The sequence below is a fragment of the Myotis daubentonii genome, chromosome 17 (assembly GCF_963259705.1).
Source record: "Myotis daubentonii chromosome 17, mMyoDau2.1, whole genome shotgun sequence".
NCBI lineage: Eukaryota > Metazoa > Chordata > Mammalia > Chiroptera > Vespertilionidae > Myotis > Myotis daubentonii.
The window spans coordinates 2,708,853-2,721,509 of NC_081856.1; the positions used below are offsets into that span (position 1 = coordinate 2,708,853).

At 53.5% G+C, this 12,657-nt stretch overlaps 1 protein-coding gene and 1 non-coding gene across 2 annotated transcripts in view; both read left to right on the forward strand.

The window, feature by feature from the left end:
- The window catches only part of CNGB3 (cyclic nucleotide gated channel subunit beta 3), a 125,823-nt gene that overhangs the window by 95,147 nt on the left and 18,019 nt on the right, over positions 1-12,657 (forward strand). The window contains exons 12-13 of the mRNA XM_059673042.1: positions 436-595; positions 2,549-2,646. Coding sequence (XP_059529025.1) covers positions 436-595; positions 2,549-2,646 — 258 coding nt within the window. The remainder of the gene's footprint in view (positions 1-435; positions 596-2,548; positions 2,647-12,657) is intronic.
- On the forward strand, positions 6,621-6,726 carry LOC132220229 (U6 spliceosomal RNA). The gene has a single exon (XR_009449731.1). It is a non-coding gene; the product is annotated as a U6 spliceosomal RNA (small nuclear RNA).

The following is a 12,657-nucleotide window of genomic DNA, read 5'->3' on the forward strand; positions in this document are numbered from 1 at the left end:
CGCCTGGAGCAGGGTGGGGCCGCCCAGGAAAGCCAAGGCTGCGGGCCCAGGGGCCGGGAGCCCCGACCGGCGGGAGATCGAAGAGGGGGTTCAGGGAGACCCCCAAACAGACCAGCCAGGCCGCCCGGGGAGCCGGCAGGGCTTGCACTCCTGGCGCGCACGGGGGGGGGGGGGGGGGGAAGGGGGGGAGGGGGGAGATGGTTTCAAACCACCCGCCTCCTGGCGGCAGTGCGCACGCGCAGAGAACTGGTGCGGCCACGCCCTTCACGCGGCTGGTCCCCGCCGCCGCCCGCGGGAGAAAAGACAGCGCACTGTTCGTTCCGGTGAGGACCTGCCCAGTGTTTGATGTCAGCGCTGGGAACCGGACCGGGATCGGATTAGAAGTCCAGTTGCCAGGAACGGGGTGCGGGCCGGCTGACCGGGCTCTGCTTCCAGATGCGCGATGTCATCGGAGCCGCCACGGCCGCGCAGAACAACTTCCGGGCCAGCCTGGATCGCACCGTCACCTACATGCACTCCTACGCCATCCCCAGGCGAGTGCAGGCCCGCGTCCGGGCCTGGTATGAGTACACGTGGGACGCGCAGAGGATGCTGGGTAAGCGGGCACTCTCGGAGGATGCTGGGTGAGCGGGCACTCTCGGAGGATGCTGGGTAAGCGGGCACTCTCGGAGGATGCTGGGTGAGCGGGGCAAGTTCCTACCTGCCCCACCGTGTCCTGTGACGGGCGTTCAGGGGGCCGCGGGGAAGCCACCGGCTTGGAGCAGGAGGTTGGGAAACAGCTCAGTGACCTCTAAGTGTCACTGACGGGCCAGGGCCTTTGTGTGTTTTTTCGTAACTACCCAGCCCCTGCTTGCTGGTTCTGCAGATCCCGGGAGAGAAACACTGGTTTTATTCCGCAGCAGCTGGGGACAGGTGCCCCCGCATTGCCTCATAGCATCTGGGAAATTGGGTGCCTTCAACCCCACTTAGGACACAGGGAATGGGGGCCCCCAACTGAAAACGTTGGCCAAGGGCTCAAGAGCCAGCAGATCCCTGCGTGGCCCCTGAGGGCCCTGGGCCACCACTGCCGCCTCCGAGCGCAGCACCCAAACCAGCTCCGGGCAGCTGCGCAGAGACCCGCGAGGTCCTGGGCGACTGGTAGCCGGGTGCTGCGTCACAGTCATGCTGAGACGGCATAAAGCAGAAGGTGATGTGCTCATTGACAGTAACCAGATTCAACTCTTAGTTTGTGCCCTCCCCTATAAAAGGGGGAGTTAGTGCCACTGAGAAGCAAAAAAAGTGTTTACGTGCAAATCACACTGCGATTCTCCATCAGAGGTTCTTGGGAGCAGGTAAGAGCCGCTGGTTAGAGTAGGACACTGCTCTCCCTCCCCCTCTGCCCGCAGAGCCTCTCCCTGAATCTGAAGGCCGAGACCACCCCCTCCCTCTGGGGGAAGTGCGGTTGCCGGCAGCTCCCCTCTCCTCTCGGGGGCACCGCTCCCGCCTGGGGAACGGGACGCAAGCCTCCCAAGAAAGGGGCTATGCTTTATAGAAGGGGTCTTCATATTTAGAACCAACACTGGAAGCAATATAAGGATATAACACAGCGATTGTTCTAAATGGTTATAAGAAAACGTCAAAAACGATAACTCTCAGAAACTGGTAGCATACTACACGTGAGAATAGGTGGTTTTGTTTATGGAATGTTCTACCAGCCCATCATTTCATTCACAGGTAGGAACCTATCCGTATATCCATGTTCTTCACCGAGTGGATAAGTAAGGAAACAGCAATAACTTGAATTTCGTCGGCACATTTCTTCTTTAGGTCCCATTCCCCCGGAGCCACCCCCAGCGATGCCTCTGAGCAGCCTCTTAGCATTGTTCTGTTCTGTTCCCTCTTTCCGCAGAGCAGGGATGAGAGCGTACCCTTAGGATTGCCACAGGGTCACATAAGGACAGAGCCCTGAGCCTTCAGGCGCCTGTAGAGGTTGCCATCACCCGCCCACCCCTGCGCTGCCTGATCCTCAGATTCAGACAACAGGAACTAGACCAGCCGTGGGCAAACTACGGCCCGAGGGCCGGATCCGGCCCGTTTGAAATGAATAAAACTAAAAAAAAAAGACCGTACCCTTTTATGTAATGATGTTTACTTTGAATTTATATTAGTTCACACAAACACTCCATCCATGCTTTTGTTCCGGCCCTCCGGTCCAGTTTAAGAACACATTGTGGCCCTCGAGTCAAAAAGTTTGCCCACCCCTGAACTAGACTATCCCATCCCCGCCTGTCTGTTCACTAGCCGTTGCCCCGTGGCCACTAAACTGCATTTAAAGTTTCAGCAAACACAGGTTCTGGTTTATTCAAAACTGTTACATCGTCCACAGTAAGGTCATGGTGCCGCTGGGCTGGGCAGTGTGGCCAGTAAGCGTCATGAGCATAGAATTTGATGCCACTCTCTACTTAGAGAAAGAGTTGGCATTTTGTTCAGTTTTGTTTTCCCTCATACTTGGCTGATGTTTTCCATTAACTATTCTACCCTGTGGGTGGATGTGTTCACCTTTACCAAGACGAGTCGGACCTGCTCGAGGCCCTGCCCGCCGCCATGCAGTCAGCCCTCGCCGTGGACATGAACTTCAGCGTCCTCAACAACATCGACCTGTTCAAGGCAAGTGCTTCGCGACAGGTGGAAAGACACCATCACTGTTTCTCTGTAAAGTCTAAGCTCTTGCTGTACGCAGTATTTACGGTTTTCTCCCTACGTGTTAACAAAATCAAAATGATCTGGAGGATTTATGTGGAACTAGAGTCAAATAAACGCTGGGTCTCCCCTCAGCAGATGCCTTATTCTTTGGAAGCCTCTCTCTCCTGAAGGGCCAAAGAGAAAGACTTCCTCGGGCTCTTCCTGCGCTGTTTAAATACCGTCAGACCCTGCGTCTGTCTGCTGCTCCATCTCCGTCCTCCCCTTGTGTTGTTGGATGTGTGTGGGCCTCGACAGGTGGCCCAGACTTCCTCTCAGGGCTCTGTCTCCTGTTACAGGTGCTCCTGAGCGAAACTTTTTGATGCCCAATTCTAATTTAGAGGCTATAAAAATGCAGAGCAAAGTTTTAACTTTTTGAATGTTTTTCATTTTAGCGCCCTCTTTTTTACCTCGATATATTTTATTTTTTAATTTATTTTATTGTTGAGAGAATTACAGATGTCCCCCATTTTCCCCCCTTTGTCCCCCTCCACCTGCTCCCACCCCATCCCAGGCCTCCACCTGTCTATTGTCTGTGTCCATGGGCTATGACTAAGTTGTACTTCTAAATCCTTTCACCTTTTTCACCCATCCCCCCACACCCCTCCCATTTGGCAACTGTCAAAAATGTTGTGTTTCTGTTCTGCTTGTTCTTTTATTTTGAATTTTAGATTCAATTGTTGATAGATATGTATATACTGCCATTTTGTTATTCCTATTCTTGATTTTTTTTCTCTTCTTATTCTTAAAGAAGATCCTTTCATATTTTATGTAATACTGGTTTGGTGGTGATGAACTCCTTTAGCTTTTTCTTATCTGTGAAGCTCTTTATCTGACCCTCAATTCTAAATGATAGCTTTGCTGAGTAGAGTAATCTTGGTTGTAGGTCCTTGCTTTTCATCACTTTGAATATTTTCCTGCCACTCCCTTCTGGCCTGCATAGTTTCTATTGAGAAATCAGATGACAGTCATATGGGCACTCCCTTGTAGGTAAGTAACTGCTTTTCCCTTGCTGCTTTTAAGATTCTATCTTTGTCTTTAACCTTTGGCATTTTAGTTATCATGTGTCTTGGTGTAAGCCTCTTTGGATTTATCTTGTTTGGGACTCTCTTTGACATGTTTCTTTGTCTCCACATTTTGCTGCTTTTCTGTGTTTGTTTCTATGTATTAGGTAGATCTGCTAAGTCTCCCAAACTAGGTACAGTGGCCTTGTGTAGTAGGTGTCCTGGAGGGCCCAGTGGCTCAGCCTCCCCTGTCACCTGATCTGGGCACTCCAGGTGCACCCCAGTGTGAGCTGTGTGCACTGTCATATTGTAGTTGAGCCTTGATTTATGTTGGTGTCACTGGGAGGAATTGACCCCAGGCCAATCAGTAGCAAGGATCAGCTGCGACTACAGCGGAAGAGCTGCTATGTAGGAGCCAACCCTATGGAGCAGGCCTTGCTACAGTGGGGGCTTTGGTGCTCACCGAGTCCACCCCTTGTTTGTTATAAATATTTCTCTCTTTTCCACATCCAGCGTGGCTAGAGAGTGGTCTGGTTCCTGAGTAGGGGCGGCTGGGGATTGAGAAAATGAAAGAAGAGACAGACACAGAGATAGAAGGAAAAAGCTGGGGCCGGGTGGGACAGCTGACCTCTGATGGAGAGACAGTGACCCAGAGCCAATACAGCGCATTTATTTTATACAGAAAAATACCAGGAAGTTTTACTAAAGCCCAAGACAAAGGAGATTATGTGCATTCTTGTGGCTTCTTTGTAATCGTCACTTCTGGGTAGGCCCAGATAATCATTGTGTTTGTTCCTGGTGCTTGGCTGGATTTAGATAATGAAACCCACCCCCTGGCGCCTGAGCTGAAGGTCAGGCTGACAACACACCTGCCTTTGGCAAGTTGTGTTTCCAGGACGTGGCTCTGCCAACGCCACTGGATTCAGCTGACAATAATTAAAGAAATGCTCATGTGCCTTCCCAGGCACTCTCTACAGTTTGTGTCACTCATGGAGGTGGTATAGTTGTAATCTGATATGGTTAAAGTGACCACCTGGTGCACTAGGAAGTACAAAGTCAACCACTGACTGTACCCTGCCTGAGCTAGAAAGCAATCTTCAGATGGCTGCTACTTATATTGGGCTTGGAGGTTCCCAGGAGAGGCCAAGCCATGAACCAGGGCAGGCTGCCACCAGAGCTGGGCCTGGGGCCACTTACTGAGAGGTACAGGGCATGCTGAGGCCAGCTGCTGCTTGTTTGAGAGATTTTAGGGAAGTCTGAAGCATGAGGCAAGAGAGGCCAGTTGTATGGAAACGCCACTGGATATGGCTTGGATGAGCCTGCAAGCAGGGAGGGGCAGGGCCTCAGAGAATCACCAGGCAGGGTTAAAAGTGTGAGCCAGATTGATAGAGATTCAGATATGGAGCCTTATCTGTCAGCTCTGTGGCAGGGAGAACTCAGCAAAGGAACAGTGGCCTCTGCTAGGCCTCTGTCTTGGAGAAAGCTGCCCCTCCAGCTCTTGCCCTGCTTCCAGGCAAGTTAGTTCCTCCCCGAATGTCCCAGGTTCCTTGCAAGCTGGAGCTCTGAGGGAGTGATTCCAGGCCCTTTAAGGGGAACTGCCTGGGACTCCAGCAGCCTCCATGTCACTAAGTCACACTCCCCGCTGGTTTTTACAGCCAGAAGTTGTGGGGACTTCTCTTCAAGGTACTGGAATCCTGAGCTGGGGGGGAGGGGAAGGGGCTGGTTTGGAGCAGAGACTCCCTCATTCCTCAGGGAAACTTCCACAGCCAAAATTTCCTTCCTGATTTTAAATCTTCCATATGTGGGTGTCAGACCATGGTTCAGCAGTTCCCCCCACATCTCTACCAGTCTCAGTGCTTCTTTAATTCCCCAGTTGCAGAACTTCCATTCAGTTAGATTGCAGGTTCTGAATGATGACTGTTCTGTATTTTAGTTGTAATTTTTGTGTGGTGTGGGAAGATGCAAGTACTGAGTTTACCTATGCTGCCATCTTGGCCGGAACCTAGCACCCTCTTCTTAAAAGTACACTGGATTTGAGTTTTTTCTCCTAACAATTGGTTCTGTGTGGGATCCACCTACTTAATTCATTCACAGTTATTTATTAAGTTCCTGCTGTGTTTTGTACCTCCTGGGACTGTCTCAGCCACTGAGAATACAGTATTTTACAGCAAATACCAGCACATGCAGAGCTTATACTCGAAAGGAGGAAAATGAAACGTGTGAAGGGCATAGTACCATGAACAAAGGAAGCAGGTTCAGAAGAAGGAGGATGGAACTGGTCCTGATGCAGTGCTGACTGGAGAGATGGGGCAGGGGGACCTGCAGACTGGAGAGGGGAGGGGGAAGTGAGCCCTGCAGACTGGAGGGGGGGAGGAAGGACGGGAGGGGGGAAGTGAGGCCTGCAGACTGGAGGGAGGGGAAGAAGGACGGGAGGGGGGAAGTGAGGCCTGCAGACTGGAGAGGGAGGGAGGATGGGGTGGGAGTGAGCCCTGCAGACTGGAGAGGGAGGGAGGATGGGGTGGGAGTGAGCCCTGCAGACTGGAGAGGGAGGGAGGATGGGGTGGGAGTGAGCCCTGCAGACTGGAGCGGGGAGGAAGGGGGAGAGGTAGCAGGAGGGCGGGAAGCCTGGAAGCCTGGTGCTGGGAGGCGGGAGCCAGGCAGAGCGATGGGGAAGAGGGGAGGCTGGCATGGAGACTCGTGCAGACAGGGTGGTGCTGTGAAGTGAGGCCACTGCAGGCCTTGGGCAGAAAGCGACCTATTTGAGAGCAGTTTGGGAAATGCCACCCTTCCTGCTGCCTGGGAAACAGGCCCGAGGAAGGCCCAGTAGGCGTTGCCGTGACCATCTATGCAAGAGGACAGAGACCCCACCCAGAGCCGTGGGAGCCGAACTGTTCAGAAATGGCTTCGGCAGCACATACACTAAAACTGGAACCATACAGAGAAGATTAGCATGGCCCCCCTGCGCAAGGATGACACGCAAATTCATGAAGCATTCCATATTTTAAAAAGAAAAGAAATAAATGGCCAAATATTGGCTGGATCTGGAGGGGAGAGCCCGGCATTGGCTGGTGGGCTGTGTGCCGGGCGGGGAGAGTCAGGATGCCACCCCGCCTGAGCCTGAGGAGCAGGAAGAGCAGCGATGGCATTTGCAAACCAGGAAGGTGCAGGGCGAGCAGGTGGAGAGAGATTCTGCATGGGATGAGGTCCTGTGAGGTGACAGACTTTGGACAGGATGGCGTGGAGGTAGGGTGATAACAAACCTGAGTGCAGGGGAGAGGGCCACCTGAGCGGGGGAGAGGGCCACCTGAGTACAGGGGAGAGGGCCACCTGAGTGCGGGGGAGAGGGCCACCTGAGTACAGGGGAGAGGGCCACCTGAGTACAGGGGAGAGGGCCACCTGAGTGCAGGGGAGAGGGCCACCTGAGTGCAGGGGAGAGGGCCACCTGAGTACGGGGGAGAGGGCCACCTGAGTGCAGGGGAGAGGGCCACCTGAGTACAGGGGAGAGGGCCACCTGAGTACAGGGGAGAGGGCCACCTGAGCGGGGGAGAGGGCCACTTGAGCAGTGCAGTGGGCACATCCACATGTTGATGTGTGTTTCCGCTCTGGGACGGGTGTCATCCCCTCGGGTGGAGGCGTGGACAGAGAGAAGAGGTGATCCAGATAGAAAGACGCAGGACAAGGGGACAGCAGTGGGCGGTAGGCAGGCCGGCAGAGCCCCTCCTCAGAGCAGCCGAGACGAGACCCCACAGGTCACAGGTGTGGGGTCGGCTCCCAGGACTCTCTTCTCTCGTTCCCATCAAGATTTTGATGAAGATATAAACTATGTGATTTAAAATTGGCAAATGACACAAAGCAAGGAGGAATGGTTTAAAATATGTTAGATTACAAAACTTAAAATTAACTGAATATTTTGAACATCAAGCAAAGCCAAGATTAATTTCAGCGAGCACAAAAATGAAATTCTGGCCTGTGCTAAAATTAGAATGGTGCAACTGTAAGGAAAGCAACAGTCAGTTTTACAATGTTTTTAGGCCTGGGAGTTTGGTTGATATTGCCCTAAATTTTAACATAATATTGATTTTGCTTGATTGTTTCAACTACATCTGGATTAACATATCACATTGCAAATAATAATTTTTAAGAAGGACTTCGACAAATTGGAGAATCTTCCAGCAAGGGGATCAGAAGCAGGGTTGGGACCAAGGTCGGAGAAGGTCAGATGATGGTTCTATGATGACTGAGATCAGATAAATGATTCCTTCTTATGGGGGTCAGAGGGAGACCAACTAGGAAGAGGCAAGAGGACCTCTGTGGGTGATGGAAGTTTTTGGCTTGCTAGGAAAGTTATACAGTGTCTGCATTTATCAAAACTGAGCCAACTGTTCCTTAAAATTTATATATTTCACTGCATATAAATTATTATTCAATTTTTTAAAAAGAATGGCCTGAAGAAAATGTGGAAATGCTGAGGATCTCCACGGAGCTCTGGTGATGGCACAGAGCTCTCTGTCAGGGGCAGCCTTGCAGGCTCTGGGGGCATGGCTTCCAGTAACGGGGTCCCAACCAGCATATCAAGCAAGAGAAAATGCGAGGGCGCCTCTCACACAAGTGAGCTAGGCATCATATTATAAAATGTTTGCTTATTTATTTTTAAATACACACATAAATATGGGACAATATGTCTGTTGCTATAGGTTATCTATATATATAAAAGCCTAAGTGACCTAATGACCAGTCGCTATGACACACACTGACCACCAGGGGACAGGCGCTCAATGTAGGAGCTGCCCCCTGATGGTCAGTGCACTCCCACAGCCAACCTCCCGATCCAGACAACCTCCCACGGTTCCTCCCCCCAGCCAGCCAACCTCTGGCAGCCCCTATCAGCCCTGATCGCTGGCCAGGCTGAGGGACCCCACCTGTGCACCAATTCGTGCACCAGGCCTCTAGTGGTAAAATAAAATGGTATAAAAGCAACAAGGTTAAATTATTTTAACAGTATTTTTATTTTATTTTGTTGAACTTATTGGGGTGACATGTATAACAATAAAAGTGTAATATGCTAATTAGACTGGACGTCCTTCTGGATGACCTTCTGGACAAAGCTGGGGCTTCAAGGGTAGCCCGGGCCCCAAGTGCCAGAGGGAGTCCAGTGCTGGCAGCCGGGGAAAGGAAGGCCTGCTCTTGCACAAATTTTGTGTATCGGGCCTCTAGTTGGTTGATAAAATTATATAGGTTTCAGGTGTGTAATTCTATGGTACATCATCTGTATATTATATTCACCACCCCAAGTCAAATCTCCTTCCATCACCATTTATCTCCCTTTACCTCCTCCACCTCCCCTCACCCTCTTCCCTCTAGTAATCACCATACTTTAACAGTATTTTTAAATTATATAAATGACTTTATACCTTAATAACCAGCTTAATTGAAAATAAGTGACTACAATGGGCCCTTTTTTATTTTTTTATGTATATTTTTATTGCTTTTAGAGAGGAAGGAAGAGGGAGAGAGATAGAAACATCAATGATGAGAGAGAATCATTGATTGGCTGCCTCCTGCACACCCCACACTGTGGATTGAGCCTGTAACCTGGGCACGTGTCCTGACCGGAAAGCAAACCGTGACCTCCTGGTTCATAGGTTAACGCTCAACCACTGAGCCACGCCAGCCAGGCTTGGCTCTTTTTTAAAGAAAAAAACACCTTTAAATGTTATACCAATGATTTATGGGATTATCTCTGATTTGGAAAATTACCAATTTTCAGCCTCAGAGCTTTCCTTTGTTTTCATATATATATTTTTGGAACTCCATAAAGTCAGCAACATCTGATTGGGAGAAAAGGTTAAATCGTCACATCTTACGGACACTGCACATTAAGTTAAATCCGTTCTTTCCTGACATTCCCATTGGAGATCAGTTCACCCAGAAGGCCCATTCCATTTCCACTTCTGTTCAATGAAAGGTGTTTTTTTCTAAAGCCAAATGAGGTAGCAATACAGGTGCCGCACTTTCTATTTTTGTGCAGACTACCTTAGTGGTTTATCCTGTGTGACTTCTCGGGGAGGAATAGGCGGGTAGCGATCCTGCGGCTTCTGTTATAGAACTCACACCCCGTTGTGCTGCCTCCGAGTGAGTCACATGAGGCCCGTGCCCAGTGCACGCCGTGGGCAGGGGAGGCCCCGCAGGGGCTCAGGTGGGGTTTAACCTGTTCGCAGGCGGAGTTCTCTGAGCCAGAGGGTGGAGGTCAGCAGCCATGAGTCGGGACAGCGGTGGGCAGGCTGCGGGTGTGGCAATGCGGCCGCTGGGGGGGGGGGGGGGGGGGGGAGAACAGGGCAGCGCGGATTCCTGCCCACAGAGGCCGGAAGCGGGGGTGGCGGTCGCCGGGAGAACCTGCACGCCTTGCATTCTCCCTGAGAAGGAACCTTCCATCTTGAAAGGGCTGGAGGAGAGAGACCAGGGGGAGGCCGGCTCCCTGCGGGTGTCGCCCTCTTCCGGTTTAGGGCGAGTCAAGGTGCCTGGCCACCACGTGACCCACACAAGCCTGAGGGGGTGACCCGAGGGACAGTGCGGGTTTCGCTCCTGGGCTCCGTCTGAATCTCGGCAGGTTTCCCGCTTTGTGAACTGCGGCGGGAGGGGAGGCAGGTGCGGGGACCTGGGCGGCCACCAGCACCAGAGGCCGAGCCTGCGCGAACCCGCCTGTTCCTCCCGAAGGCGCACTGCTGCTCCGAGGTGTGTGTGTTCCCGTTGAAAAGCCTTGCCCTGCGCGCGTGCCTCGCCTGCCGCCGGAGATGCGCTCGCAGCGCAGTGGAGCCGCGAGTGGGCGAGGCTCCGGCGGAGGCCACGCAAGCCCAGCCGCAGCCGTGGACCGGGGCGGGACCCGCGGGGGGGTGTCGGCACCCAGCCTCACTGTCCCGCACGCCGGGTGCTCCCGGGGCCTAGGTGCTGGGGGGGGGGGGGAGTGCCCGGGAAACAGCCAGCGCTCCGCAGGGACAGAGGACGCGCCTCCGTCGGGGATGGCGGTGCGCCCGGCTGGATGGCGCGGGCGGCGGGAGCAGGTCCCTCCTCCCGGGGGGTCAGCCTTCTTTCCCGCCGGGCCTTCCACTGACGGGATGAGGCCCCACCACGGAGGGACTTGGCTTTAAATCATCGGAGGCCAAGGGTCTCAGTGTCATCCCGCCGAGGCTGCCTGCACCGTGACATGAGCTGGGGTCCCGGGCAGCCAGGTGGACACGAGCTCGCTCCGGGCCTCCAGCGCGGCCAGAGCTGCAGGGACAGGCCGGCTGCAGGCGGAGGGAGCAGCCCCGCCGCAGACCGAGTGTCAACTGGGAAACGCGGCCGCTGGCCACTGGCCACGGGCTGCGGGCTGACCGCTGCGCCGCCTCTGGAGCCATCCCAGGGCCGGACTCGGACCGGCTGCGGCCTCTACCGAGCGCGCCGCTGGCCGCGCGTGGGCTCCGAGCAGCGGGCGGGGGCTCGGCCCGCGCTTCGCCTGGTGTCCGGCTCCGCCCGCCATGGCTTCAGGCTCGGACTCGGTCAGTTACCTTCACACCCGCACCCCTAACGCACTCACCCCCGACTGTCCCTCCACGGTAAGGCGCTGGGCTCATGGGGTTTCTCCTCTTAATCAAAGAAGGTAGAATTAGAGTCCTATTTTTTACTAAAATTTTGCTTCAATCAACTGTGGCTAATTAGTAAGATTTGCTGCTTGCACATGGGGTGATCAGAGTTTCTAAAGCGCAGAAATGAATAGTCAAATCAAAATATTTTTCTTTTCTTTTTTTTTTCTTAAAAATGACTCTTCCTTGCAGACTGTGTGCAGTTCCAGCAAGCCCAAGTATGAAGCTAGCAAGGTGCGATTCCGTCCTCGGAGGCTGGGCAACCCTCCTCTCTGATAATTTATCATTTTAATTTTGATTTGTAAATGTTTTATGAAATTAAATGCTGGGAGAAGCACATTTTTGCCTCTAGACTAGAGGAAGTTGCCAGAAGAGGGAGAAAAGGGCATGAACGGTCTGTTGCGCCGCCTCGTGGCTGGGATTGAAACCGCGTCCTGTAGGAAAGCCGCCCAACAGACCCGAGGCCGGTGCCCACAGGAAGGCGGCGCCCACCCGCACCCCCCGGGGCACAGCGCCTCCGCCGGGGTCTTCGCTGGGACCCGGGGCACGGAGCCCGGAAAGACCTCGTCGTGGGGGGAATGAGTCCAGCCTCCCAGGCAGACGCGCCCACACGCCGGAGGCCTGAGCCGGAGGGGGGCCCTGCGTCCAGTCCTACCAGCTTCGCTTTGGCAGCGATGAGTGTTGCTGCTGGGCTTTGGGATACCCTGAGCAATGGCTATGACCAGTGCACTCCATTCCCCTGCCCGTCCGAGCGCTGGAGGGCGCCCCACACCCACCCACGGCCGGAGGACTCAGATAGGACAGCACCTCGGTGGGTGGGTCCCGTCCTCCAGGTCGGCTAACGGCGACCTCCGCTCTGCACCGAGGTGCACCTGGGTCCCGAGTCGCTCAGGACTCGGAAGCCTGACATCATCTACTTTGCAAATTCCTTCTCCCCGTCGGCGCTGCTCCCACACAGCGTGGCCTCGGCACTGGCCAGCTGGGGCGGATGCCTGCCTGGACCCGCCCACCAGGGCTCCATGGGCCTGGAGCTCCCGGTGGAGCAGAGCACGTCCCCCGAGTCCCTGTTTGTCCCTGAGAGTGACTTACATCCCGCGAATTATAAATTACTGGTAACTCCCCTTTCAAAGAAGCAGGGATGAGCCTGGAAACGGAGAAGTCCTACGGGTCCATTTTACCAGCTCTACAGTCGTGCTCGGAGCTTGCCGTTATGAAAAGAACTTCCTGATATAGCAACCACCATCTAACCTATAGCTTATGTTTTGAATAAAAATAGAATTTCTCCCAACTCCATTCAAGTCTCCAGAATTCTTGTT